The sequence below is a fragment of the Cibotium barometz genome, chromosome 10, assembly GCF_041138505.1.
Source record: "Cibotium barometz isolate CiBa-2024 chromosome 10, ASM4113850v1, whole genome shotgun sequence".
Lineage (NCBI taxonomy): Eukaryota > Viridiplantae > Streptophyta > Polypodiopsida > Cyatheales > Cibotiaceae > Cibotium > Cibotium barometz.
The window spans coordinates 22,938,015-22,962,989 of record NC_141055.1 but is presented as its reverse complement, the minus strand read 5'-3'; the positions used below and the strand labels follow the sequence as shown (position 1 = coordinate 22,962,989).

General features: G+C 43.2%; 1 protein-coding gene across 8 annotated transcripts in view; it reads left to right on the top strand.

Moving 5' to 3' along the window:
- The first annotated feature begins 3,022 nt into the window (after positions 1–3,022).
- The window catches only part of LOC147634673 (uncharacterized), a 94,302-nt gene continuing 72,349 nt past the window's right edge, over positions 3,023–24,975 (top strand). For 7 of the 8 annotated variants that reach the window (XM_086803810.1, XM_086803808.1, XM_086803809.1 and 4 more), the window contains exon 1: positions 3,023–4,002. In XM_086803810.1, coding sequence (XP_086659936.1) covers positions 3,796–4,002 — 207 coding nt within the window. In that variant the 5' untranslated portion in view covers positions 3,023–3,795. The remainder of the gene's footprint in view (positions 4,003–24,975) is intronic. The other variant, XM_086803811.1, reaches the window with a different exon arrangement.

The window sequence follows — 24,975 nt, the reverse complement described above, 5'->3', positions numbered from 1 at the left end:
GAGGGCTAATGCTGAATAATTAACTAGGATAGAAGCCCTTCACAAGGAAGTTAAAACATAGTGTGAAATACATGGATATGAATAAAGTGCGATTGAGGGGTTGAAAATTAAGATGTGCTTGATATTGGCACATCTCACAGCCCAAGCTATCTAATGAGTTTGTGTATCACCGATTTTTTTTCTTTCTTTCAAAAATTCTACTTCTACTCTAGGTATTAGTAATGTTTTCTTTATTTCTTCAAAATTTACAATTCTACTCTAGGTATTTATAGTTTACTTTTTGTAAGTCCATGAAAGAGGTTTCTTCCATCACACTCTTTCAAATAGGTTAGCCAATTATGGTAACGTGAACTATAGGATTCATTGGAAGATGCACACCCACTAATTACAAAGCTTGTTGCACATAACAAACTTGGAGCTTATTATGTCCATATCATGCATCAACACATTGGTAAACTTATTTCTTAACTTTGATGTTTATCATGTTTTTTTTAATGAGCATTTCAACTCAATACAAATTTTTCACTTGCATTTTTTACAACTTATTTGCCTTTTGAGATATCTTTGAACCTTTCCATTTTGTTTAGCTTACGAAGCAATCTCACATGTAAAGAGGTTCAAAAAAGAAGGAAATCTAGGAACCAAAATAAAAAATCTCTTGCATAATGGCACGTTAAAGAAATGAGAAAGAGGGAATCAAATAGGTATTTTGTGGAAAAATGAGAGTGACTTGTTGAACTTGTCTCATGAAAGGGAAAAAAAGTCAAATTATCAACAAGGGATTTCACTTGTTATATTTTGCATTCTCAACTATATAAATTTGCACATGGACAAAATGAAGGTGAATGTTTACACTATGTAAGCTTTATTAGCTCCATATGAAACTTGTTTTTCTCATTTGTCAAGTTAGCATCCCAATAATTAGTATAATTACTCTCATAAACTAGGGTTTATATGCTTGTTTTAGCAAGCTTTTTCTTGTGACTTTAAAGGTGAATGTTTACATTGTGTAAGCTTTATTAGCTCCATATAAAACTTGTTTTTCTCATTTGTCAAGTTAGCATCCCAATTAGTATTACTACTCTCATAAACTAGGTTTATATGCTTGTTTTAGCAAGCTTTTTCTTGTGACTTTAAAAGGATTTGACATTCTTCTTTTTAGCATTCTAGTGCAATCACAAATCTATTGGCTTAGCTTTGAGTCAACAATCAAGTGACATAAATCATAGCTCACCAAATTTGCATATTGATGTTGTTATCCATATTTATCGTTCAAAAACTTCTAATTAATGTCTTTGAAAGACTTTACTTTAACATTAAAATGGTAGTTCAACAAGATACGAAGAACCACTAAGAGTTGTATGCTTGTAAAGAATGAACTCCATACCAAGATGCATTTAGGCATGCCTATTACAAAATCATACTTTAATAAAATTAATCACGAGAGAGAGAGAGAGAGAGAGAAAGAGAGAGAGAGAGAGAGAGAGAGAGAGAAAGAGAGAGAGAGAGAGAGAGAGAGAGGGAACATATGCACGTGCACATGTGCGCACACAATGTTCTTCTCTATAGTTTTCTTTGAAGCAAAGGTCCATATAAGGCTTCATGAGCATGATGCTATTTGTCTCTATTCACTTCCCTTATAAGAGAAGCTTTTTCTAAGTAAGTTGAGCATACACTTGCAAAAATGTACACATATACACACAATGCCACTTGAAAATTCTATGTTTTTAGCAAGAATCTAGATAAGACTTTTTGAGCACGGCGATCTCACTTAGGTGTATGCTTTTGTCCAAATATGTTGTGTTTTGGTTTGACATATTCTTTTTCAATTGCAAAGATGTAAAAACCTCTAATGTACTAAGCTCAAATATTGCTCCATGATCTAGAATGCTAGTGGACATGTATGTCATTACCAACAATTCTTTCATCTAAATAGGCCTTTCTTTCTATTTACCACCCAAGTTGGAGGCCTTGGCCTGATGTGCTCTCACATTACATATATGTTTGTATGGGGACATTACAATTTAGTGTTACTCATCTTTGCCTTAGAAATCTTACTGGAGGTTATCCACAACCCATATTAGCTTGAATATGTTGGGCTCTTTTGTGCAACAGTGTAAATGTTAAAGGCCCTTTACACATTTCTTGCGCACACACTATGCAGAATAATGGTAAATGTTAAAGGCCCTTTACACATTTCTTGCGCACACACTAAGCAGAATAATGGTAAATGTTAAAGACCCTTTACATACCAAGTAGAATATGTAAGCATTTGGAGTGGAAAACATCAAAAGATAGGCTTGCCACTCAATTTTCAAACCCAAGGGCAACCCGAACTCAAAAACCAAACCTGAAGAAAATCTGACAAGCTGTATGATAGATTTGATTGAAAGTTGGTATTTTGATGGGATTGCCCAATTAATTGTGACTAAGCAAGCAAAAATGTGCCGACATGCACATTCAGAGACATGCATGATGGCTTTGACTTCTATAACTTTGAATGAAGAAAGATTTTGCTAAGTTCCAACATACAACAGTCAGATGGGCATCACGGTTTTGACTTTTGACTTCTATTCCCAAAGAAGGGTATGACGGCTTTGACTTTTGACTTCTATTCACAAAGAAGGGTATGATGGCTTTGACTTTTGACTTCCACGCCCAGAGAGAGGCAGGACGACTTTGAGTGAGAACACAGGGTTGCTCGTCCATGGTTCTCAAAGGAAAGCAGGCTCGAGGTCTGTAATCCACCATTACATCCAAGTGTGGTAGAAAAGCCATAAAATAGCAGGAGGACGGCTATGAGCGAGAACCGAGGGTTGCTTGTTCATCCATGGTTCTCAAAGCAAGGCTGAGACGCGAGGTCCATAATCCATCATTACATCCAAGTGTGGGAGAAAAGCCTTAAAAATAAAAATTGCAAATAATACAATAATTGTTTAACATGGGGCAAACCGTGCACCATCATAATAAAAACGAGCAAGCAATGGAAAGTGGTGTACTTGGGTGTGTACTCCTCTCTCTCAACCGCCAATTTCTCACTTTTAGTTTTAACTAAACAGATTTTTTGCGCTGGTTTTTCACTATATAACATCCCTTTCTCCTCTCTTTTGACTCCAGCACCATTCCTGAGGCCATTGCGATCTGAGGCTTCTGTTTCTGCGGCTACGGCGATCTGGACGCTTGAGAATTGAAGCCGTTTCTTTACCGTTTGTATCAATCGTGCAGTTTCCCCTCCTCATTTCTTCCTTTGTTGCCTGCGTTCCCTCTCCGCTTCGATTGATCCTCTTCTAATCCGCAATTCTTCACCCTGGCTGCGTTTTGTTATTGTTTTCTAGGGTTTTGTTTAGGTTTCGCCCAGCATTCCTAGGAGGCATGCAGGTGGTTTTCAATTGAAAAAGTCCGAGTTGCAAAGCGCAGGCTGAAATCTCTGTTTCTTTATCTTGCTAGGGTATTTTAATATTAGGGTAGGGCTAGGGTAAATTTTGGGCGCCGGCGATGGTTTTGTATTGAAACAAACTGAGCGGCAGATTAAAAAAAGCAGACCTTTCTTGCTCTTTGGATATGGTGAAAGGGCGGGAAAAGGCAAAAAGATGCGCTTCTTGTAACCATGGATGCTGATAAAGGTCAGAATGATGCCTGGTTTTCCACTTTGCAAGGGGCTTCGAAAACGCTCGGATTGAAAGACATGGCGGAATTAGGGTTTAACCCTTATGTTTGCTTTTCTGCATCATGCAGTAGAGCAAGGTTTTAGTGAAGAACTAAGCAGGAAACGCAAAAAAGCACAGGAAAGCAGCCATGGAGGGGAAAGCCGAGAGGAAGCCCTCGTTTTCTTCTGATTCCAAGAGCGACAAGAAAGCGTATCCACTCTCTGCCTCTGATTACAAGCTCTTGGAGGAGATCGGCAAAGGAGTCAGTGCGGTTGTCTACAGAGCCAAATGCATCCCCCTTAATGAGTTAGTGGCCATCAAATCCTTGGATTTGGAGAGATGCAACAGTAGCCTGGTAACCCTTCTCAATCCAACTTCTCATGCATTGTGTTTTCAGTTTTAATTCATAAGTTAGTTTTTAAGGGGTTTGAATCTCTAGGCGGGTGCCCAGAGTTCAAATCCTGCTGACTACAGCCGCTGGATCCGATGTTGCCTATCATTAAGTAAATACATTACAAACACACACACACTCTCTCTCTCTATCTCTCTCTAAAAAAGCTTCACATGGCCACACATGAGAATTAGGATCGATGCCACCTACAGGCCTTTCAGATTTGGAGATGGAATGCAACTGCACCACGACTTGTCTTTGATGTAGAGGCTCGTGTTGCAGATGTTCATGAATGGAGGCACATAGCTGATTCCTATATAATTGTCTCATGACCCTTGCGGTTGTTTTAAGATGACCCTCCCCTCCCCCCCCCCCCTCCCCCCCCCCGCGCCCCCTCTTCTTCTCTCTCTCATGCGTGCACTTGCACACATATGAGATCTCCTTTGTTGTGATATGGAGATGTATTTGCACATGTATCCATTATTTTGATTCTCACTGCGATGATGTTACTGATGATGATGATATGATAGACATACAACTAGTTTATCCTTTTCCATTACTATGATTCGATGACATTACTTATGATGATGATACGATAGACATACAGCTAGTCTATCCTTTTGTATGAGTCTCAGTTTCTTTTAGTCTTTTCGCTGGCTTAGTAACCCTTGTACAGATTTTGGTAGTCCTATTGCATCTTTTGAAGATGATAATCTCTCTCTCTCTATCTCTCTCTCTCTCTCTCCAACCTGAAATGGAGTGGAAGTAACTTAATTCTTTTATGGCAGCCAGACTTCAATGCACACAGCTCAACATAAGAGAGGGACTCAATGGATCATAGGGAGCTTGATTATACTGGAAGGCAGTGAGGCTCAACATAATAGAGGGACTCAATGGATCAACATAATAGAGGGACTCAATGGATCATAGGGAGCTTGATTACACTGGAAGGCAATAAGGCTTCAATTATCTACTCCTCACTTAAATTTGCATGCTTCAAGTATGCCAATGTAGCTTGGACCAGTGGTACCAGAATCTGACCATTGGTCTTTACAAGCTTAGGTTGTCTGGGGGAATAGGGAATGCCATCTCTACCTGCATGGGAACAAATGCACCTATACTTAGGATGTGCGGACATGTTCGAGAGAGATTACAATGGTTCCTCTTCTCTCACCCTCCTTGTGAATTGCATACGAGTCACTCCTTGCCATATAGGAAGTTTTTAGGACATAGATCAAATTGCTATAAAAAGCCCATATAGACACCCATGGTCAATGGTTTCATACAAAAGGTGGTTTGATATGTGATGCCAAATTACAAGATACAAAGTTACCAGGGTGCATACAGGGCTCACATGCGAGCTGCACACCCTTACTAGGAGGAAGAAAACGCAGCATGAGGTAGGGTAGGGGCTTACCTTGCACAACAAAAGGTGAAGGTGTCAAATCCCCAAGGGTCTCCTCGTAGGGCATACCTGCAACAAGACTCCAAACCTGCAAAACAAAGCCATTTGTACCTCTACATCGAATAGACACATCCCTTAGCCTAAAGTTGTATCCTTTCATCTATGGTCATGTCCTTTCGTCAAAGGACATGCCTCTTCAAATGTGTCTATTCATCTCCTATATAAGAGACCTATTGTAATCAGTTTAGTCAATTCAATTCAATTCAACCTTCTCTCAAGTGTTCTCTTGAAGTCTCTTGTTAAGTACTGAAGTAGTAATTAGTACACAATATGCAGGATTAACAATACAATCCTCACAGTGGTATCAGAGCTAAAACCTTTCCTACCCGTGGGTTGTGAAGCCCTCACCCTCTCCGCGGCACTCCCCCCTTCCAGCCCTCTTCTCAGTGTTGTATAGAAGCAGCGGAGTGATGGTGAACTTGGCGTAAAGCTTTGCCCATGGTGGATAAAAAAAAATAAAAATAAAAATTTTCCACACCCACACACACACCTCTTTCGTGTCTCAGAGAGGGAACCCTTTCTGCATACCTGTATTACCTCCTCCCTGCTGCCGGTGGTGGTAGCCGTTTGACACAGGTCATGACCCCCCCCCCCCAAGCGAAAGACCGAGAAAGGTGAAGATTCCTCAGCAGCAGTCATGAAGACTCCGGCTTTTGTGCACCTGGAGGTGGTGGACACCGATGTTTCATTTTCTTCAGGTTGGAGGCGGAGTCGCCTTTGGTTGCAGAGTGCATCTTTCAGAGGATACGGGTAGTGGCCGCCGCTTCTTGGAAGTAGCATATTGATCCAGACCCTGCAGATTTGGACTCTGATTGGCGCATATGGGCATATGCTGTGCGCCCCTTGCTCTCTGTTGAGTATGGAGCGTCCCCCCCCCTCCTCACTTCGTTTGTTGCAGGCCATGAGCCCCCTCCTCGCTTCGTGCAGCTCCGGCCATGAGCCCCCCTCTCTGCTGAGTATTGACCGCCCCCTCTTTGCATCGTGCAGATGCAGATTGCGGCGCCTTTTCGAAGAGGCACACCCCCTTTTTCGGTCGGGTACGTGACGATTCCAGGCCGCCATCACCCATAAACCAAAAAACCTTTTTTTTTTTTTTTGGCTATGTGGCACTTGGGCCCCTTATCCCCCCTTATCCCCCCCCCCCCCAAAAAAAAAAAGCTCTTACGTGCATGAGTGTGATGTCCCCCCCCCCCTTCCGTTGGCGATTCGACGCTTAACCCCCGGCTGGGAGGATGCCGCCGATTGCACTTTCGCTGTCATCCTCTCTCCCGGCTCTGTCCATGTCACCCTGTGTGTGCGCTCCTGCCATTCACGTGCATGCTTCATGGACAATTTTCCGGAGGAGCCCTACATGCACATCCCCTACCTGAGTTACATCGACGAGATCCCCGAGGCTCTCCTTCCTGAACATAGCCCTCTGCGTGCCCCCACTCTGGAACCGGTGCCACTTTCCGCCGATGCTGGGTGGATTCCAAGTCTCCGGACTCTCTTATCCCAGTAGCCCCGGCCTCACAGGTGTACCGCATACATGTCAGCAGCCCGCATGCATGTCAGCAGCCCGCATGCATGTCAGCAGCCCGCATGCAACCAAAAGGCAGCCTATGGTTGTAGACTTAGGGTACCTTTTTGAGGATGATACGCAGCAAACCATCCGTCCCGCACGACATTGTTCGAGCTGAGTTTGCTGCACCACCTATGGCAGTGGAGGCATTGTTCCAGACGATCTCCTTTATATACAGGATGAGGGAGATGCCCATGGAGAGATTATCCCGCCGAGCTTTTGAGGCATCCAGACAGCTGGCCGAGGCTGGACACACTGGATCTTGGTATGCATAGATGCTACAGTGGTTCTCACATCATGGTATAGACATTGAGCGGTTGCCACCTTTTCAGTATGATCAGTCTGCTCCACGGGGTTACCTCTCTCTCAATGAGAGGAACAGAGTGATGAGACAGGACATATGGCAGCACTACATACAGGAGACATGGACAGCACCAGAGAGCCCACTACCACCGAAGATGCTGTACTACAGAGACCACTTTATGAGCATCTCAGGGGATGGGTTTATACATCGACCGCGGTACATGGATGTATACATGCCACATAGCTCTCGCGTTGCTATTGGACAGCTACGAGTCTCATCACATCAGCTAGAGATAGAGGTTGGGAGAGCGGCACAGGTTCCTAGAGCTGAGCGGATATGCAGATTGTGCCGCGAGGAGGTGGAGACTGAGGATCACTTTGTATGTAGATGTAGAGCCCACCAGGGGGTCAGAGATAGATATGGAGGATTGTTTGAGGAGCACTCTTCACTACATCAGTTGATGGAGGCCTCGGACCAGCGACAGCTTGGCAGACTACTACTAGAGCTTCATAGTTCTCGATAGAGACTCCTCCAGACACCCGCTCCTACTAGGGGTGGGAGACAGTCCCAGCTCACAGATTTCTTCCAGAGAGCTATGCGAGTGCCAGCTGATGTACCACGTGGGGTGACCGCACAGAGAGCAGAGGAATTGAGAGCCAGGAGGAGACCTAGACAGACTGGACATAGAGCACCCCGACTCCGTCTCACCGAGAGATAGCAGCTATCCGAATGAGACACCAGATGGAGACACAGGAGAGGCTAGCTCGCTTTCATTCAGACTCAGGGTACATGTTCATGCCATTCACAGCCTCAGCATCGGCGATGTATGATATCTTATATCCCTCTTATGGCACTGGATGGAGTTAGACATAGATCTGCATAGCATGCTTGTACTACCCCTTCAGCATATAGAGATGCATCTTGCCTTAGCACTCCATCCACATCCCCACCCCCCTTATATTGTTTGTATATGGGCTCCACCGATCCATGATGATTCACAGTTGTATCCAGACACATGCACACTTTTTCTTTTGTTTCTTTTCTTCCGATGACCGGAAGAACACAGTTGTATTATTTTTTGTCTCATAGGCCGACTTTGGCCTCTTGTAGACGTTAATATATCTTTCTTTCTCTCTCTCTCTCTCTCTCTCTCTCTCTCTCTCTCTCTCTCCCCCCCCCTCCCTTCTGTGTGCATTTTTGCATCAGCATGTTCTAAGTGGTGTTTAGGGCTGAAAGAAGACTCTCAGAGCTTCCGCGTGTTACAGGGCAGGAATGGATTGGGGACTGGATGGAACAGATGCATAGATCTTATTTAGAGTCAGAGTGGTTTTGGAGACCGGGCTGGGTTTTTAGTGAAAAGGGTTGCTAGAGATGGATGGATGACAGAGGGACTTCGGGAAAATAATGGGATGATGAATGTCGTCCAAGAACAGGTTGGAATCCCGTCATCAAGTTTAGCAGAGGGGGATGTCATGTGCAAGAATTGCCATGGACATTCTCTGGAGCTAGTCCAGAATGGGCAGCCAAGAAAAAGATGACTAGAACCAGGATTTTGAGCACAAAGTGCAGATGTGGTAGTATGGGACTAGGAGAAGGACATGAAGAGGATGCTGTCGGCTGCATGAAGGGGTCTGTCGGCTGAACCAAAGGAGAGTCGGTTGTACCAGAGGAAGGCGGCTGCAGGCGCTTCAATGTTTATGGATTTATGACCAGTCAGCTGGCTGACCAGCAGTCGGCCAGCACTCCAAGGGTCCAAAGGGGCTATAAATAGGCATGTGTGCTCCATAGTCACCAGAAACGTTTCGGGGTTTTTGGGGTTTCAGGGCAAAACGTTTCAGCCTTCGGCTAAGAAACGCCAAGGTTTCGGTTTTTTTTTCTATATAATTTTGCATTGCTAAAGTTCCAAACAATAGGAACTTTCAACAGTTTGAGAAACAATTTTTTAATTTGAGAAACCAAAAAAATTAGGAGTTTCTAAAACGTTTCGAAACGTTTCTTGCGTTTCGGGGTTTCTCACTCCAGAAATGCTTTTTCATGTGACTATGGTGTGCTCAAGGATAGACTCATTCACTCCCTTATGGAGTGGGTCCAGTAGTAGGACTGTTTTGGTGTTTTCCACCTTTTCAAGAAGGCAGCCTATGGCTGTGGACTTAGGGTACCTTTTTGTACCATTTGAATATACTGAATTTCCAGCTCTCTCTCTCTCTCTCTACTCTCCCTTCTGTCTGCGTTTTTGCATCAGCATGTTCTAAGTGGTGTTTAGGGCTGAAAGAAGACTCTTAGAGCTTCTACGTGTTACATCAGGGCACTACTTAAGAGACTGCCACCACTATCCAAGGCTCGCAATGGGATAGAGTGCACATCATTAACCCAAAATTGGCACATAATGGTGATTAGTATGCCAAGTGGCACCCCCAAATGTGGGGCGCCACGTGACATCCCCTTTTGCTTAGCTTGATGATGGGGTTCACCTTTTGTCGAGTACCATCATAAACTTTAGGCACTCCTGGAAAATACTCCTTGCCAAAGCTTGCATCATCTGAGTCTTCTTGTACAATCCTTCTCATTGGTAGCATCTGGGATCTGTCGGAATGCTCAACGGAAATGAGATAAACTGCTGTGATAGAGAAAACACATAACTGTAGGCGAGAGAGAAGCTGTATAAACTCAACTATATACAGAAGATCCAGTACAAAGAAGTGTTGGGGGGCAAGGGTGGTATATATACTACCTTGGGTTGCTGGTTGGCCAGCCTAAAACAGGCCGATAGCAGCAAGACTGCCCACGACTGGAAAAAAGTCCAGTTGGCCAGCAGAAACAGGAGTCAGCTAGCAAAAATGGGCCACACCTACTTGGCCAGCACTACTACAGTTGACAACAGAAAAGAAACCCCTCCATGGGTCCTAAAAACAGGGAAAATGGACAATGGGGAAAAATGGAGAGAAACCTAACATGGGCGGGCACACCCACAACAAAGGCCCTCACTCCCTATATGGTATAGACAGCAGTCCCACTGGAAAACTCAAGTCCAATCTGGTGTTCAACAACCAAATCAATGAACCAACAAGCTTCCGATACAAGGAGGTATCAACCTGCTCACAAGGATCATGTAGTGTCAGTTTAGTATTCGGGTCCATCGGAGATGAAATAGGCTTGTAGCTCTCCATCCCAAAGGCCTTCAGCAACTCATGAACATACCATACCGCCGCTGAGAAACAAAGAACCCCCTCTAGGTCTGCCAAATCTCCAATCCCAAAAAGAAATGAAGTAAGCCTAAATCCATCATTTCAAACTCCTTTGACAAGGCAGCCTTCATCACAGCTATGTGCTCCACATGACTGCCAGTGAGAATAAGATCATCCACATAGATGATAATCAAGGTGACCATACCGCATTCCCAAAAGAGATACAAGTTCAGATCTGCAATTGATTATCATCCACATAGATGATAATCAAGGTGACCATACCGCATTCCCAAAAGAGATACAAGTTCAGATCTGCAATTGATCTCTGGAAACCCTTTCGAAGAAAGGAGGAATCAATCTTCTGATTCCAAGCCGTGGGAGCTTGTTTAAGACCATACAAGGCCTTCCGTAATCTGTAAACCATACCCTTTGATCGTGGAACCTCAAAGCTTGGAGGCTGCCCAACATACACCTCCTCCTGCAAGTCACCATTTAAGAACAATTATTTTACATCCATCTGATACACTGGCCACCGTTGAGAAAAGGCAAGGGCAAGAACTCTCCGAATCGTGGTCATCCTAGCTGTTGGTGCGAAAGTGTCCTCATAGTTGATGCTAGTCCGCTAAGCATAGCCCTTAGCCACAAGTCTGGCCTTGTGCTTGTCCACCGACCCATCAGACGTATACTTGGTCTTGTATACCCACTTGACACCAATGTCTGACCGTTTTGACGGCCTTGGAACCAACTCCCAAGTGTTATTCTTCTCTATGGCTTCAAGTTCCACTGGCATGGCTTTCCTCCAAGTCTCCTGGGAAAGGGCTTCCTTAATGGAAGTGGGCTCTTTGTCTTGAATGATACGAGACATCAAAGCATAGTTCTCCAGTAACATGTACTAGCTTTGGGAGAGCACATGCTCTAGATTTATCCACATACAACCATGAATAATTCATATACATGGGTCGTCATCAAAAAGCCTCATGAAAATGCCAAGAATATGTATATTCTATGTGGATTCCTACCAATGTGGCTTATCCAATAGCCCACATAGCTGTCCATAAATCCATATGGCTGATTCATAAGCCCATAAAGCTGTCCATAAGCCAATATGGCTGAGATACAATACCCCATGACAATATCGAGTGCCCAATGTCTCAATTTTCATGCCCAATGACAAAAGCAAGTGCCCAATGGCTCAAATACATACCTGATTGCTGTGGCAAGTGTCCAATGGCTATTCATATGTAACCAATTAAAAAGACAAATGCTCAATGGCTGAAAATCATAATATAATGATCAAATATCCTTGCCTTAAAGATTTCTTCGCGCGACGATGGAAGTCTTTGAAACCGGACGGGGTTCCGAAACAATGAACAGACACTTTAGATGACAACAAAGATATGAAAACACAGCGGAAAAATAACCATAAACAAGGTCAAAACATAGCACCGAGCTGGAATAGCCGGCCCCTGTAGGCACTTCTTTATTGATGGAGAAGCTTTTACAAGATACCAAGGTGCGGGTTTGAACTACACCAGATCTTTCCACAAAGCATTAACACAAATCTTGTTCAAATAATCTATCCGGTGCCAAGATGCAAACGCCTCTAGAAGCTGTCTAAAACTGTCACAACAGTCCCCAAAATCAGCTCATAAACCATCTATAAATCAGTCTGGTACGGAGCCAAGAGTTGCCCCGAACTCCATGCCAAAAACAGCTCCAAAACTGAGGCTCGAGAACTGTCCCGGATTTCTCCAAAACAGTCCCAAATCTTGGCTCTAAGATCGACCAGATGTAAGAGAGAGAAGAGATCTTCTGACACCTGCACTGTTGCTATATCCTTGTTGCTATATCCTGTACAACCAGCATAGGCAGGAGATGGAGTGCTTCACGGCTGATGTACCTACTACACAGCCTGCGCAAGGAAAAGAGGGGAAGAGGCTTCAGTACACCTTTACAGCCTGCACACAAGAGAGGGGGCAGAACTGTACGGTTGCTGTACACTGTACGGCCAGCATAAAAGAAAGAAGAGGTTGCCCGATTGCTTGTATCAGTACGGCTGCTGGAGGGGAAAGAGAGAAAACTGCCACCTATGTGCTCCTTGAATCCGCTGCCGAGTGAGAGAGAGAGAGAGAGTATATATCAGCCCGACTGCTGATCCAAGAGGCGCATCCCTTCTCCCCCTTTTCATAGAGTCGATCTCTATGTTCATGTGCTTCCTTTTCCCTTAGCTAAAAGTGGCCTTCCCTCGTAAAAATATCCAAATTTGTGCTTTATATAGCCAATCACTCTATAAATGACCAAACTTGCCATCTTTAGAGTCTAGATTATAAAAATACCTCATAAAAGGTAGGCGCCTGGCTTTTATTGACTTTTTGAGCCATGCCCAAATACTAATATGTCCACCCCTTTGCTAATAGTGTATGAGAACACTAACTCATCACTTTAATGATGAAAATCCCATGTTATCTTTGTCCAAATGCCATCTTCCAGGCCAAAACCTTGCCGGTTAATGCTCCCACTTTCTTTTGTGGAAAGATCCCTGTTCACACCTTGGTTCCACCTAGTGTATAAAACACTGGTCGAGACGGGTGAGGGACCAAATGGTGACATTCCCTCCGTCTTAGAAAGCGGTTGTCCACAACTGTATAAACTTGACACTACTGAGATATCCTTCAAGAATAGCAGATCCATTGTCCATCAATAGTATTACAGAAGTCCAGCATTAAAGCCATAATTCCATATCCACAATCCTAAGGCAAATACGAGCACAAGAGCCAACCGTATCAAGAAAGTGTATCCATTTCCTGAATCAATAACTCTGATAATAACCAGACACAGGCACAAGAGCCAACCGTGTCCCAAATATCCATAAATCCATAAGCTACTTTTTTGAATGTTCAGGGATGCTGAATCCTTCCCAAAACATAAGTACGAAGTGAGCACGAGGGTTGTTAGTCCTAAGAAAGATCACACCATGTCAGGTTGCATTTGCCATTCATGTACTGTAAGAAAAGCACATCATGTCAGGCTGTATCTGCCATACATGTACTGTAAGAAAAGCACATCATGTCAGGCTGTATCTGCCATACATGTACTGTAAGAAAAGCACATCATGTCAGCTATATCTGCCATACATGTAGTGTAAGAAAAGCACATCATGTTAGGTCGTATCTGCCATACATGTACTGTAAGAAAAATACATCATGTCAGGCTGTATCTGCCATACATGTACTGTCATGTCAGCCTCCATAAGCCACACATGTTCTGTCATGTCAAGCCTCAGAAGCCAGACATGTTCTGTCATGTCAAGCCTCACAAGCCATACATGTTACCATGTCAAGCCTCAGAAGCTATACATGTTACGATGTCAAGCCTCAGAAACCATACATGTTCTGTCATGTCAAGTTTCATAAGCCACTCATGCCTTGTCATGTCAGTGGGCTCACACCAGAGTTCTTCTCAGGGATCCATCCACATACATGCAAAAGAGATAAACTCCTGTCGACATGTTAGTGGGCTCACACCAGAGACCTTCCGGGGATCCATACACATACATGTGCCATGGCATGATCAATGTGAGAAATCCTTCTTTACAAAGTTGCCAAAATAAGCACATGTTCACACAAGCTAGGGAAGCTCAATTGGCACTCTGTTGTCCAAGGCAGCCCTACATATCTTCGACCAACTATATGAGCGCAGAATACCTGCCATGTTGGTTTCAAAATAGCTCATAGACTAGAATCAGCCAATCCATGATAGAAAGTGATATAGAATTCATAGTTTTGTAATCGCATATGCGACATATTCTAGCGTCCCATACCACTAGAATATTCCCCATATGAGATCCTTGTGTAGGCGACAGTCCTAGCATCCCACACTGCTAGAAGCCTCCAATACACAAGACCAAAACCATAAACTATTTATCAAAACCATAGAAAAACCTTTTCTAGAATTAGAATGTTTTTCAACGAAAACGCCTTTCAAGAAAAAGAAATTTTCCTGAAACACATCTCAAAATAGATATGAGAAACACTCTCCACTTGCATCAGCAAGGGAGTTTAACATGTATAAAATCCAAAATATTGGCAAAAGAAAAGCATTAAACATAAATACTTATTTTGATAAAAACCCTGTCACCAATATATTTATGTACAATCAAAATTTTTGGGATAACATCCCATAGATATCGAGGAGAAAACCAAAGTCCAAAACACCAAGAAGAGTGTCTAAGTTTCCTCCGAAACTTTGTTCCTTTCATGGCAGCAACACTGGCTCCCAAAACAATCGGGTTGTTTGGAACAACCCGTTGGTCCATCTTCCACCAAAGGAACTTGCATCTTCTGTTGGTTGTGCTCCTTCCGAGACATCTTCCGAGCCATTGCCTCCCTAAAAGAATGCTTGTCTCCACCTTGAACAATCCGGAACAGGAGCCATCTTCTCTTTCTGGAAGAATACCTAGAAGCTTCCTTAGAAACCAAAGACTGATGAGGTTCAACCAATCCCAAATCCGGCTTTACCTGATACTTGCCCCGTTCATCAAGGACAATATCCCCTTCCTGAAGAAGATAGTGAAAAGCCAACTTCCTAGAATTCATTTCCAGCATTGATGCCAGGTTTAGGAAAACATCTGTAGCACTGGTCTCCATAACCCTTTTGCTTTCCGTAACTGTCCTCACATGAGGATCTTCGTGATACATCTTCAAATTTGCATCCTTTTCCTGAAGTTCTTGACGAAGCTGTCTTGTCAAAGAGTTATGATGGTAAAGCTGTGTATCGATGATCCTGATGTATTGTTCCACCATGTGTTCGAGAGTTCTAATCCTCTCCTTGTGTTCCTCACAACTTTGGGTCCTGTCCATAGCCATATGATCGTTTGCCTAGATAGAATAGGCAAGAGGCTGTGCTCTAATACCAATGAAACCAGACGGGATCCCGGAACAATGAACAAACACTTTAGATGACAGCAAAGATATGAAAACACAACGGAAAAATAACCATAAACAAGGTCAAAACACAGCACTGAGCCGGAATGGCTGGCCCCCCGTAGGAACTTCTTTATTGATGGAGAAGCTCTTACAAGATACCAAAGTGCAGGCGTGAACAACACCAGATCTTTCCCCAAAGCATCAACACAAATCTTGTTCAAATAATCTATCCGGTGCCAAGATGCAAACACCTCTAGAAGCTGTCCAAAACTGTCACAAAACAGTCCCCAAAATCAGCTCATAGACCATCTATAAATCATTTCGGTACAGAGCCAAGAGTTGCCCCGAGCTCCATGCCAAAAACAGCTCCAAAAATGAGGCTCGAGAACTGTCCCGGATTTCTCCAAAACAGTTCCAAATCTCGGCTCCAAGATCAACCAGATGTAAGTGAGAGAAGAGATCTTTTGACACTTGCACTGTTGCTATATCCTGTACAACCAGCATAGGCAGGAGATGGAGTGCTTCACGGCTGATGTACCTACTACACAGCCTGCGCAAGGAAAAGAGGGGAAGAGGCTTCAGTACACCTGTACGGCCTGCACACAAGAGAGGGGGCAGAACTGTACGGTTGCCGTACACTATATGGCCAGCACAAAAGAAAGAAGAGGTTGCCCGATTGTTTGTATCAGTACGGCCACTGGAGGGGAAAGAGAGAAAACTGCCGCCTGTGTGCTCCCTGAATCCGCTGCCGAGTGAGAGAGAGAGAGAGTATATCAGCCCGACTGCTGATCCAAGAGGCGCATCCCTTCCCCCCCCTTTTCATAGAGTCGATCTCCTCTATTTTCAGCATGTGCTTGCTTTTCCATTAGCTAAAAGTGGCCTTCCCTCATAAAAATATCCAAATTTGTGTTTTATATAGCCAATCACTCTATAAATGACCAAACTTGCCATCTTTAGAGTTCAGATTATAAAAATACCTCATAAAAGCTAGGCGCCTGGCTTTTATTGACTTTTTGAGCCATGCCCAAATACTACTATGTCCACCCCTTTGCTAATAGTGTATGAGAACACTAAACTACTATGTCCACCCCTTTGCTAATAGTGTATGAGAACACTAACTCATTACTTTAATGATGAAAATCCCACGTCATCTTTGTCCAAATGCCATCTTCCAAGCCAAAACCTTGCCGGTTAATGCTCCCACTTTCTTTTGTGGAAAGATCCCTATTCACACCTTGGTTCCACCTAGTGTATAAAACACTGGTCGAGATGGGTGAGGGACCAAATGGTGACAGTCTTCAAAACAGTCCTCAACAACCGGTATACTTCATGGGCAGCCTTCCAGAGAGAGAAAGAGAGCAACCAGCATTAAGGTAACGTGTAGAGGTGGTAAAGAGCCATGACCATGGAGTAGAGAACCACCAAGAATAGAGAAGAGCCGCCAAAACTGGAGGTTTCACACAAACTTGTCCCAAAAGTGTGTCCACATCACCATAAACCACTTGTCAAATACGCACGCACACTCGTCAAATGCGCGTGGGCGCACACGCGCGCGCGCACACACACACACTCTTTTTTTTTGTAAAACTAGTTGAAATTGCATTATATCATAAATGTACAAAAGGGTTTGACATCAAGAGGATGTCTGAACCCTAGAACTTAAAAACAATAGTAAAAAAGTTCTATGCAAGATCAGGGCAGTGCTCAAGAAAAGAGCCTATGTCCTATCCATCAGAAACAGTAAAAGAAAAGCTGAACACAAGAAACATCCAAATCTTCCTCATGCACGGCATCATATAAGGACTGCCGCAACGAGGCTCGGAAGAACTCATAAGGGTGCTGAAGGGGTGAATTCAGATATGCATGATTTTGCTGTAGCCAGAGGGTCCATAAGGCCCAGTATCTGATCCAATGGAAGAAAAGAGAATACTGTGACAAAGAAGCTGATAACGTGCCAAACATCCAGAAAAACTTGTAGAACCTGTGTGCAGGAAATCTGAGAGATAAAAAATAGGAGATCTTGTCCAGAAGGTCTCTGGAATATGAACAAGACCACAATAAATGCAGAATACTCTCAGTAGTATGATGACATCTTGGACAAAGAGGAGAGGCAATCCTTCTTTGAGCCAATTTCACTCCCACTGGAAAAATACCGACAATGCATCTTTAGAGAAAGAGTCTCTGTTTCAATGGCATTTTCAACTTCCATATCAATGTCAGTTTTGCTTTCCACCAAGCTAAAGACTTATCCAGATGCCAAAGAGAATTAGCACGCTGAGCAATCCATGGAGGAGGTAATATCAATCGATAAGCTTGTATAGAAGTCAATAGATGCAAAGGTTGAGAGGATAATCTTGAACTTGAAGACTGAAGATGCCAATCTTGAAGCCTGTCTCTTACATCCAATGTTGGAATCGGAATGAAAGGGTGTAAGAGATCTGCAATAGCTTTCCATATAGATCTATGATGCATCCCAAGATTGTATTGTTGGCATGCTGCCGGAAAAGAAAGAATTTACCCTCTAGTATCTACTATGTCGTCAATGAACCGAATGTCCAACTTCATAAGATTGTAAGCTCTGATTGGTTGTTGTACAGCAAGGGGAGAGTAAAAAACAGCACTCCAATGTATGCTTTCCATTCGAAGCGAGGAAGCTATAGAAGCAGGATGGGGAGACCATTTGATGCGAGAGAGCACTTTCTTCCAATCCTGAATCAAGGAAGTAGAAAATGGACAACCAGGGATTTTACCTTGAAATTTGCCAAGTACTACTTCCGATGGATCAACCAACCAACGACCATAAGCATTTGTGCGCATCCGACCACACAAAATTGCCAACATGATAGACCAAGGCTGCTCTTGTTGAAAAAAGGTTTTGAGCATAGTGATTTTTATTGCCAGCACATGAAATTTGATGTTTATAATATTCAAACCACCATGCATTTTTGGCGAGCAAAGCAGGTCCATTTTGAGCAACCTTAAAGCTTTTTTATGAAGCTTAGTTTTCCAAAAAATCTCCATGGCTTGAGACATAAAAGAAGAAAGATCTCGAGATGACCAATGTAAGAGAGGAAGGTAGAATTGGACATAAGCCAGAACAATGGACTGAACAATTCGAAGCCGTACATGTAATGGCCAAGTGGAGATCTTCCAATATTCTAATTTATCCTGAATTTTGTTTAGCACCCAAGATATTTGTTGCTTATTTCTGATTTTCCAGCCAATGGGATAGCCCAAATGTCTTACTATGCTTTCCGGATAAATAATCTGGCCAAGCCACAGGATAGCATGCTAGTCACAATGCTTGAGAGGTAAGAGTTTTGATTTCTGAAAATTAATTTTTAAACCAGCTGCCAACCCAAAATCTGAAAGAGTATCCATCAATAGACGAAGCTCCAAAGGACTGTTCTTTGGCATGAAGAATGAATCATCTGCATAAGCCTGTGCAATGAAAGGCCGTGAACCAGAAATCTGAACGTAAAGGGATTAGAACTGGGGGGGACACCAAGATCCTAGCTCCAAGGGCACCAATCAGCAATCAAACCGAGGCTGGTCAAGACCTCGGCCGACCTTGCTACTACATGAGACGTCCTCCATTGACTCTCCGTCAGCTGTTGCAACTTTATCAAATTAGGTCTCCACCATGACCTCATTCACAAGATGGTCAAAATGCTTCTCCAGCATTCTTGACATAAAACGGTCATTTAAAAACAATTTAAAAATATAGTTTCTATAACAAACTCTCGTCTTTCCACATTGCTCCACATCAAACCACATTAATTAATTCCACAACCATTTCATAAGTATTCCTATTCTCATCCAATCACATCCATATAAAGAAGCAAAGGATGCGAAGCAATAGCATAGAACAGAGCACTGAGAGGGCATCCCTGTCGAACTGATCGTTCTAGAGTCCAAGACTCAGACAAATGTTTCCCTATAAAGCATTGAGCAGTGGAATCTGAGTAAAGCCAATATATGACATTAACTAGCTTTGGCCCAAAACCAAGTTTAGACATGATTTGAGAAACATAATCCCACTGCACCGTATCAAATGCCTTTGCCACATCCACCTGCATGACCAAGACATCTTGAGCAGAGTATTTTGCATATTCCATTGCAATGAGAGTATTGGAGATATTATCATGTATATGCCTTCTTGGAACAAAACCATATTGCCTGGGATGAAGTCCATCATGAAGGATATCCTTTATCCGGTGTACCAACATTTTAGCAATAAGTTTATATATAACAGGCATCAAAATGATAGGCCTCCAGTCATCCATTGTCTCACACAGAGGTTTTTTGGGCAGAAGCTTAACCAGACCATGCTTCCAAGCTGAGGGAAGATGTTGATGCTGCCAGGCTACATTAATGAGCTTCAAGATTGGACCCTTCAATTCAGCCCAGAAGGCTACAAAAAATTCAACCGTCAAACCATCCCAACCTGGGGATTTATGTTTACCCAAATGCTTGAGGGCTTCATCCAATTCAGTATCTGAAAAGGACATTTCCAGCATTGAAGCTTTTTGCAAAGAAACAATAGGAGAAACAAGCTCAATAAATCTGCTCCGAGCCAATGCAGCCTGAGATGTAGAAGAAGATGGTAGAGAAAAAAGAAGCCGAAAATGATCCAGACATTGTTTTTCTAGCTGTGATAAAGTCTGGGTCCAAAGACCATCCGGTTTCCTGATTCTCATGATAGATTGACTTTGTCTGTACGTGTGTAAGTTTCGAAAGAAAGATTTCGAGGAGCAGCCCTTATCTAGCATAGGTTTAACTCTAGCCCTTGTCTGCCATTTGGAAAGCTTGCGTTTATCATTAGCATCAATTAGGGAAGAAGCACAAGACAATGAATTCTGTTCAGAAGCAGAAAGAGACCTTTGATGGCTAATCTGTACCAAGGACTGCTTGTATGATTTTGCCCACTGGATATGCTGTCTGGTTTCTGCCATGTACCATCTTCCATATTCCTTAATGACATTTTGAATACGATGTACAAAAAAGTTCCAAGCAAAATCCAGATCCTCCTGAGCATGAGATAACAATGGCTTACAAGCCAATCTGATCATTTGCTTGAATTTTTCATGAGAAAAATATAATTGATTAACCTGCAAATGTCTGACTAAAGAGAGCTGAATATCATCCAGAGGCATACCAAAAGAAAGGTCGAGCCAAAGTGGAGTATGATCAGATAGTTGTTGAGAATAATCAGTCCACATTTGACATGTATAATCATCATATTGCTGAGCATGAATAAGATACCATCTATCAAGCCTGGCCCAATATTCTGTAAAAGCATTATGATGATATGTGAATCCCAAAACCGAAGGGTGAGTTGCTGTCCATAAATTTGCAGTATGAAGTGATGAAGTCATATGTTCCCATTGTTGGATTTCAGAGGGAAGCATATGGGATTTATGTGTGGTATTGTCCTTCCAGTGAGGAGAATTATTAAAATCACCACAAAGTAGAGCATTTGAAGACCAAGGATATTGGTTTATGGAGTCCCACATTTGAGCTCTGGAAGCTGAAATTTGAGAGGCATACAAGGAGCCTATTTCAAAAATCTCTCCATTGATCATGCATTGGATAATCATCCATCGGCCACAAAGATCATTATATGCTACACAAGGCTGCAGATCATGTCTGGCTAAAATGCACAGCCCAGAGAATTGTCCAGATCTTGCATAAAATATATCATAGCCTGAAAAGAACCCATGCTGGCCAGCAAAAGAATGCTGATTATGCTCTTGCAGACACACAACATCTGGATGAGTATTATTTATATAATGCCATAGGAGCCTCCATTTATGCTGATTGTAGAGGCCCTGTATATTATAAGAAAAACATTTAAGAGAAGTACGCATGAAAATATGTACAAGAGATGAGCAGTCCTCAAAGAGAAAGGGAGGCATCAAGCCTCTGCCATTGCCACAGGGTCTTGCTGACCCTCAGAATCCAATTCCCTGACTAAATCATCTTCTTCACAAAGTGGAATACCCTTCTTAACTGCATTGACCCATGCCTTTGAGATGGGGCTGTCCGAAGAGGTAGAAGGTTGACCAGGAGATGGAGCAGAAGCATCCCAATTGCGAGATTGGAGAGGTCTTTGTTTGAGAGGCACCGTCTTCTTTGCATTCTGCCAACCCTCGTGAGAAGATGAATTATTTTCCACTAGCTTGCTTTTTCCTTTATCCTTGTTTTGAGCTGAATTGGCTTGGTTCCCTGTATGAACTGAAGGCTTTGCTCCTTTAGCTTCAGTCTTTTCCACATAAGTCTTTTGACCTCCTTTATTAGATGGCGGAGGAATGGCAGCTGGAGGAGGCGGATGAAGGATTGAGGGACACTCAGAAGCTAGATGCCCGAACTTGTGACAAGAGAAACAAGCTCCAGCAAAAATGCCCCATTTCAAAGTGAAATATTTCTTTCCCAAATTAACACCCTCAATCTCATCTGCAATAGAAGAGGGGGTTGGTCTATCAGTATCCCATAAGATGCAAAAACGATTTTTGTTACCTGTGGGACGAGGGGGACAGATCACTTGTCCCAATGTCATTGCTAAGCCTGGAAGCTCTGTTCTCATGTAATCTGGGAAATCAACGACTTCAACCCATACAGGGCAGTGATGTTTGATGAGATTCTGATAATCCTTATTAGGAGACCAAGGCATGATGTGTACTTGACCAAAAATTAAAGGGGACATTTCCAGCATCTTTTGTTTTGTCAATGCATCCAAGAGATGAACTTCATAAAATCCTCTGGAGGCAAAATAGACTCCTTCTACATAGCATCCACCTAGGAGAGAATTCACCCATTGTCCCACATCATTAGCCGAGGGTATTTTACCTGGAAAAAAGATGATGACTGCAGTTTGAGAGAGCTTCTTCAGAGGATGCACAAGAGAAGGCAACTTCATCTTGTAGGTGAGTTCCGGAGCAGGTAGTGTCCATTCTCTTCTACTTTGTTGAAAATCCTCATTCAACATATCAAACACATATGAAGCATCTTCAGATGAAGGAGCTGTGGGGGGCAGAGTTTCCCTTAATTGTCTTTTAGGTTCAGGGGAAAGAGCTCTCTTGACATAAAACTTGCTTGTTTCTGCCATCGAGACTATTCGATTCAGTAGAGGGACACAGATCAGAAAAAAGGGGACAGCTCTATGGAAAACTATCTTACACAGAAGGGAAAAAACAGTGACCTGTTGGAGGTGCACACACACACACACACACACGCACACACACACACAGACAGTCCTATACACGTACACAGGTCGCAGAATACAGGAAGAAGAGCAGATTGACGATGAGAAGACAACGCAACTGGGAGCAAGAGAAGGGAGCGAAGAGAGCTGCAGGGCCGACACAGTCCAGGAAGGAGCCCGACACAGTCCAGGAACAGGCGCCTCACCACACGTGCTCACCCAGAGGGGGCGAGCGGATCGTCTAGGGAGCAGGCGAGCAGTTCGAGGGAGCAGGCGAGCAGGTCTCCACCGTCTTTGACACACACACACACACACACACACGCACGCACGCACGCACGCACGCACTTTTTCTTCTTGTGAAAACCACTGTTTCATTATAAATGCAATGTACATTCATAGTTGCCCTAATATGGAGCAACTAAACTAGTATGGGAAAACTAGAAACAATGATAAAACACGTCCAACTGGGCCGTGGAAAGGTCTCCAAGAAAGTGGGCATCTTGGAGAGATTGGAGCAAGGAGAATCTGAAAAAGGCGAAGACATCCACCAAAGTGTGCCCAAACAACTGAGTGTTGCGGGCATGATATAAACTCCATAAGGCCCAATAAATGGCACCACGAAAAAAAGAGAGCATAATCGGGGGTGAGGGATATCTACCCAATAGCCAAAAGTGCCTTCCAAAGAAAAGGCTGGGAACCGGGCATGAAGAACTGTCAAACGAGTCAGGAAATCTCGAGCGGCAGAACAAGCCTAGAGAAGATGCAGGACCGTCTCGCACGGATGCGAACAAGTAGGGCAAACTGAGGAGGCAATACGTCGGGCAACCAAAAGGACACCCATTGGGAGGGCCCCCACCAGACATCGCCACAGAAAGACCTGCTACTTGAGGGGAAGCTTACTTTTCCATATACGATGAAGACATGTTTTCCACCACCCAAGCGGCCTATCCAAATGCCAGAAACGATTGCCATGCTCCTGAATCCATGGTTGTGGAAGAAGAAGACAGTAGGCTTTTTTGGCAAACGGATCAAAAAAAAGAGAAAGTGGAATAACCTGATAGCCCTCGATCAAATGTCCAATCGAGCAGTGGAAGAGGAGAAAACAGGCGAGGCAACTTAGCGATAGCACGCCATACAGGCCGCTGATGCATCCCTAGATTAAATTGTGTCCGAGCCTGTGGAAAAGAGTGTGCAGCCACTGTCATCCACTACATCATCCACGAGAGAAATGCCCAAGCGATGTAGAAAATAAACCTTACGAGGCTAAAAAGGTGCCAAAGGGGAATCAAAGACCCTACTCCACACACACACACACTTTTTTTTTTTTTTGTAAAGCTTCATGTCATTAATTACAGGTGGGAAACCTCAAAACGAGGAAAACCCACCAAAAAGATCACACTTTTTATTTACAAGTGGGAAACCTCTAAGCGAGGAAAACCTAGAAAAAGAAGAGTAACTATAGGCTTCACTACCTAGAAGCAATCAAAGTAAATCCTATAAGCATCAAGAGTGATGTCCCCAGCATCATAAGCAAAATGAAGCGCGTGACCAAGCGAGAACTTGAAGTAATGGAAGGGAACAATGTCATTGGCTTGGAACATGAGGTTGTTCCGAACATGCCATATGGTCCAAAGGACCCAGAATCGGACCCAGCTGAAAAATACAGCAAACTGAGACTGTGATGCTTGTAACACCCCAAAAAGCCAAAAGCATCTGTGAAAAATGCCCGAAGGGAAACGAAGGCGAAGAGCAGTCGAGACCCGGCGAATGTAGAATGTTATTTTTTGTTTCAATTTATTACAAAATGACTCAAGTTTGTAAATTACGTCTACACATATTCTACTCTTGGACAAATGAGGCATGGAATGCATACACTTTTATTCTATGTAATGACTCATATAAGCATGACTTAAATTTCACCCCTATTTATACTCCTCTACAAGCCACTAACGAATCAGAGCTTTTAGACACTTCCTACCGAATTGACAATTTCTCATTATACATACTAGGTTTCATTACAAAAGATGACTTGACTTTATCCTAACCTAGTGATTGTAATAACCTAGCTAGTTATCATCGATATCAATTTGATCGCTTTTGCTTGTTCTCGCTCATTGCAAGAGGGCATAAACTGTCCCAGCTGAAATACATTTCATAGCAGTGGTTCCAAGATTCCAATCAGATAGACGAGAATCCACATTCAAGCGAGGTAAAGGAGAAATATCAGCAATCATCCGCTGAATTTCTGTCCAAAGATGAGAATAATGGGATCCCAATCGAAAACGATCCGTTG